This window comes from Coenobita brevimanus, chromosome 91 (assembly GCF_032717465.1).
Source record: "Coenobita brevimanus isolate Jiangsu-jjx chromosome 91, ASM3271746v2, whole genome shotgun sequence".
Lineage (NCBI taxonomy): Eukaryota > Metazoa > Arthropoda > Malacostraca > Decapoda > Coenobitidae > Coenobita > Coenobita brevimanus.
Window position 1 is genome coordinate 673,225 of NC_137044.1, and position 6,000 is coordinate 679,224.

General features: G+C 42.3%; 1 protein-coding gene across 3 annotated transcripts in view; it reads right to left on the reverse strand.

The window, feature by feature from the left end:
- The window catches only part of LOC145411816 (sodium- and chloride-dependent glycine transporter 2-like), a 151,919-nt gene that overhangs the window by 17,082 nt on the left and 128,837 nt on the right, over positions 1 to 6,000 (reverse strand). For all 3 annotated transcript variants that reach the window (XM_080281774.1, XM_080281775.1, XM_080281772.1), the window contains 6 exons: positions 5,021 to 5,204; positions 2,954 to 3,085; positions 2,500 to 2,603; positions 1,466 to 1,617; positions 703 to 931; positions 397 to 543 (listed from right to left, as the gene is read on the reverse strand). In XM_080281774.1, the coding sequence (XP_080137900.1) occupies positions 397 to 543; positions 703 to 931; positions 1,466 to 1,617; positions 2,500 to 2,603; positions 2,954 to 3,085; positions 5,021 to 5,204 (948 nt within the window). The remainder of the gene's footprint in view (positions 1 to 396; positions 544 to 702; positions 932 to 1,465; positions 1,618 to 2,499; positions 2,604 to 2,953; positions 3,086 to 5,020; positions 5,205 to 6,000) is intronic.

The following is a 6,000-nucleotide window of genomic DNA, read 5'->3' on the forward strand; positions in this document are numbered from 1 at the left end:
TGGGTGCGGAGGGTGATAGGTGTGAACATCGAGGGGTGAGTTGTGAGAGGCGGACCAAAGATGACAAGGGACAAGGTCACAAAGTGTGACCTCAGGGATAAGAGACTGAAGAAGGAGGCTGCCAGAGATTGAGCAGTGTGGAGAGCCACCATTAGGTGACCAAGGCTGACACACGCAAACATGCTGGTGCCTTTAAAGATATGATGATGATGATAATTGATATCAAGGAACTGTTCCAAAACTTTGCAACTTTTTCATTTAACTGCTACACAGGTAGACCTGGAACTTTAACTGGCAATTATTCTGTAAATTAATGTGGACTTTTGGCAAAAAAAAGAATAAACAAATGACATATAACAAGGCTGGAATGTAACATAATTTGACCAAGTACAGTACCTTATTCCTGAACTTATTATATGACCCAAACATGATGAGGCCACCCCAGGATACAGACAATGAGAAGAACATCTGCTCTGCTGCCTTCCTCCACACCGTCACATTCAGAAGTTCATGCCAACGTGGGATGAACAGGAACTTTAGGCCCTGTGGATGGTGTATGGGAAAGCTGAGTTACAAAATGATACAGGTACAGTATTCATAAATTTACAACTTGCCATCTATTAGTTGATAAATTTCTCACATGATTTCTATCAGTCATACAACTTCTCCATTCCCTCAATATCCTTTTATTTGCATCCTCACCCTGATGGCCCCCTCCAGCCGTACACCAACAATAAGCAAGGCGATGAGGATGAAGTATGGGAAAGTAGCGGTGAAGTAGACCACCTTGCCGGAGGACTTGACTCCTTTCATAAGGCACAGGAAGACAATGATCCATGAAAGAAGTAGGCACAAAGTAAGGTCCCACTGAATCTCCCCAATTTCACCGAACTCTCTCAGCCCACTGCGATTTATTCGAAGCACACCATTCCTGTGAGGAAATGAAAGGGGAGTGAAACTAAGCATGACAATTAGAATACTTTGACATCCTAAACCTCCATCTGTAGTGTCTTCCTATAATGTATACTGTAGAACTACTGTTGTTCTTTAACTCCAGTAAATATGGTTAAGCAGACTCATCGACCATGGGTAAGCATGTTTCTGTGAGACTGTTCTGCAGGTACAGCACAGTCCATACATTGTACAGGGATCCACTGCCCCCTTGTGGTAAGCAGTGACTCACTGAGGTTGGACCAGATTCCTTCCCATGGTGAGGTGTAGGGAAATATGAGGAGGTTTGGCTTCTGGGTATATGCTACTGCTGCTCCACCTATGGTGCACAGTGCTACCACTTCTAAGCTCCTCATCATTACCCATACTGTACTGTACAGTAACTTTGCATATCATAAATTCCATTTTCAGTGGCCACAACTGATATATTACTACAATGTCCAGGTACCCTACAAAATCAGATCTTATTTGACCACCTTTTTTGTGGCTACAAAACTTTCATTTTGCAACTCACATCCAGTACTGAGATGCTGATGATTCATTCCTCGTTGTGCAGTTGACCTCTGGTGTGGGAGCAGTCAGGTTGTAGCGGGAACAGGGGTATTGTCCACCAACATCAAAGCAGTTAGAATCTGCCCAATTGGGATCACAGGAAGCCCATGGTACCTTGATTCAGAAAATTATATTTGTGATGATATTAAAACAGCTGCAGATATCAGCAATATCAACACGATGGACAGCATTAATCTATCTATCTATCTATCTATGCCAGATGCCATAATTAGTAACACAGCCATTTATGAGGGCTTTGCTACAGAAGAAACTATTTTACGTATGGCATGCTGAATGAATAAATAGAACTACAGTATTTGACAAGTACTGGTCATATTCAATTAATGCACACAGGTGTCGTGTCAAAGAATGTCTCTGAAACTGGAACATAAAGTACTGCTGGAAGGAGAAAATTGTAGTGACCTTAGGGAATAGCCAAAAGTCACACGGTGCCATCCTGACCTTAGGGAATAGCCAAAAGTCACACGGTGCCGTCCTGACCTTAGGGAATAGCCAAAAGTCACACGGTGCCGTCCTGACCTTAGGGAATAGCCAAAAGTCACACGGTGCCGTCCTGACCTGGCACCATGTGACTTTTGGCTATTCCCTAAGTTGTCAGAAAAACTTGGTGGGATCCATTTTCAAAGGGAACAGGACCTTGCCAGGAGGATAAATTCAGAACTGAAGTGTATACCTGTTTCTGAGTACTGTATTAGGTAACCAAGGCTGACACATGCAAGCATGTTGCAGCCTTCAAAAACAAAACAAAACAAAACAAACCTTAGGTATGATACAATGGAATTTGCTGTTACAGTTTTTATCTTACCTGAACTGACCTGTTCTTATCCTAATCAGAAGTAACTTGGAATTATCTGAAGATATGTGGCTGATGATAATGAATGCAGTAGGATCTAAACTACATTTTGCTATTCTCCATTAGCTATCAAATTCAACTGATCAAACCTTATTTTACTCAACTCTGTGTCAAGCCATTACCTCTGATGCAAAACTGCTAAACATGTAGTAGAGTGTGTATGCCATTAGCTGGTTGTAGTAGATGGCAGTGATAAGGGAGAGGATCACCATGGCAAATCCAACACCTGCCAATGATAAGAAAGTCTGAGAAATGCAGTTATGCCTTGTCTGATGTTAATTAACTTACCGGTAGTTGTTTCATTACTGAGTTGCTGATGAATCAACATTTATTTTACACTTAAAATGCCTTATGATTCACTACACAGTTATTTTCAAGTAAGGAATTATTATTATTATTTTTTGGTGTGTGTTCAACCCTTCAGTAATGAACCAAAGAAGGTTTTAGTTGTACACATTTCTTTCACAGAAAGTAACATTCTGCCTGCATACATACTTTAAATGAGGACTGACTACCACAGACTCAGTAAACATGAATTACAGCAAAGCAACTGAAGTACAATGTGAGGCATCTTACCCTGCATAACTGGAGCACAGCGCCAAACATTCATGGGCCCCAGCTGACTGTACTGTCCCAGTGCAGTCTCCATGAAGTACATGGGCTTTCCAATCAGCACCAGCAAAATCACATATGGGAAGAGGAAGGCAGCTGGCAAGGAGAGAAAGAGAAACACATACAAAGAGTTAAAAATATTTGTACTGAACACGAGTCAGTACATATATATATATATATATATATATATATATACTGTATTTCATCGGGTATATTACATCTTGCTTAAAATCTTCTTCATAAACTTCTTTTTAAACTTTTTTATATACAGTCAGCACACTTATATTGTGTTTTCTCATAATGTTCATTGTCTATAACATTGTTAACCTGTTGTCAGATCCCCATTAGTTATCATAATGTGGATAAATCCAGCAAAACATGAGAGACTGGCCCATTCACAGGCAAATAAGGCATTACTGCATCTGTCACTGCATGGATTGATCTACCACAGCATGGCCATGTAACTGATCAAAAGCTCACAAGTGTGGAATAATGGTGTGGGGCAACAGTGTGAAGTGATGGTGTGGGGCAAGTGGGGCAATGGTGTGGTGTAATGGTGTGGAGTACTGGTGTGGTGTAATGGTGTGGGGTACTGGTGAGGGGTGATGGTGTGGGGTACTGGTGTGATATTATGTGTGGGGTGATGGTGTGGGGTGATGGTGTGGAGTGATGGTGTGGGGTGATGGTGTGGGGTGATGGTGTAGGGTGATGGTGTAGGGTGATGGTAATGGGGTAATGGTGTGGGGTGATGGTGTGGGATAATGGTGTGGAGTGTTGGTGTGAGGTATGGTAGGAAGTGATGGTGTGGGGTGATAGTGTGGGGTAATGGTGTGGGGTAAAGGTATGAAGTGATTGGCATGGGGTGATGTGGGGTAATGGTGTGGAATGATGGTGTGGGGTAACAGTGTACAGTAATAGTGTGGGGTGATGGTGTGGGGTAATGCTGATGAGTGATGATGAGTAGTAATGGTGTGGAGTGATGGTGTGGGGTAATGGTGTTGGGTAATGGTTTGTGGTGATGGGGTGGGATAATGGTCTAGGATTACATGATGATGTGGTGTGAGGTGATGGTGCAGTCCGGGTGATGGTGTGGTACACCTTCACGCCATCACCCATTTTATAACTGTGTGTACCACTGTTTGGTACCCCGACGACCAGTCTGAGGTGGTCAGGCAGGCCTGGGGGTCACTAGGGGCTGCTCTGAGGATGGTGTTGATCATAAGCCATTTTTCCCACTGGCATTGTATCTCCCACAACATGTACCTGGATAACGCTTTTCCTGATGTCCACCAATTAGTTACATTACAGGCCAAATGACTATGTATTACATTCTAATTTCAAAGCTGCTTCACTGACTGGCTTACAAAGACCCATTATACAGTAAGCTTACTAAACAATGATGGATATTTAATTGGAAATGGCTCTCATATCATACCCCCTAGGTGTCATCCCCCCAACTCGCCCCCAGCCACCTATTTTCCCCAAAGGAATTGTTCCTGCACAGTCACAATTTCCCCCACGGACCTACTGCTGGCAATGGAATGTATGTCCTCACTGACCTGTCTTCCTTCCATGAACCCTTAGACCTATTTTTCTCCAAAGACCTGTTTTCTTCCATGGACCCATTTTCCTCATCGACATTCTCCCCCTTGGATCTATTATCACCATGGACCTGTTGTTACTCATGGACCTATTCACACCACTGACCTATTCACTCCAAGATTTTACTTTTCCACTATCCATTCACCCACTCACCTACCCATATACTCAGAGCTTCACGCAGGGTAGAAGTAGGATGATAACACACACACACACACACACACACACACACAGATTTATCGTGGTAAATTCCCAAGCAAATTACAAAAATACTCCCATACATATTTTCAATGATATCTGTAAAGCCGATCTGCCAGGTTCCTCAATTTACAGCACCAAACATAAAAAAAAAAAAAAAAAAGTGATATATTAGAACACATCCCTGATACAACAAGGACTGCCTGTACAAGTGTCAACAATACCGCTACTCACCTCCACCATTCTCGTAGGCGAGGTAGGGGAAGCGCCACACATTGCCAATACCAACAGAGAGACCAATACACGATAGGAGGAACTCTGCTTTTGATCCCCAGTGCCCTCGCCCAGTCTTACCCTCCTCACCCTTCATGGTCGGACTTCCTGCTTCCATTGTTTGTGTTGACCCAGAACCATTACTCTGCAATGATTAAATGTGAATAAATGAAATGAAAAACAGTACAAAATGAAATCAAGACCCATACTCCTCGCCAGCGTTGTTGACTGATATGAAGACACGTAGTTGGGTACGAGTCCTCCAGTATCACCTGTACAAAAACAAATAACTAGGTCTAGGCTACATAAAACATTATTTCGTTCTTCTCATGGTTACTAAGATATAAGATTATGGTTGAGAGTACACGCTGAACTGCTACAAAGCCTTCAACTTTACCTGAAAAAACTACGAGGTGATAAATATAACTTACAGCGATCCCATCATAAGCTATGTATAAATAGTGGTTGTAATCAGAGGGTCTCTTTCAAATATATTCATGAATGTAGGCTAATAATGATCACCCATTATACAGCTACAACTGTATTCGTATTTCTATTCGTACTTGCAGTCGTGTTTATAAAAAAAAAAAATTGTAACAATTCAGATTAGTATATGAATACTCAATGGGCGAACTCATTTAAGACCTATCAAGACTGGAGATGCCAAGTCGGTCTTTATTCTGGATCTAGTTAATCCATGGCGCGTGTTTGCACGATGACCTGAATGCAGCTCTTGGTGGTTATTCCAGCACTGGAATGGGCTCATATCGCTCACACTAGATACTGTGTAGACGTCTAATGTACAGTAGATACTGTGCCCATTTGTAGCTCACACTAGTCGTAACATCCTTAGATCTGATTACCATATCATCGGTGTTGTGGTCCTCACCTGGCTGAAATACTCGCTTTGTTGCCTCGACCTTTTACCTATACCGTTCTGT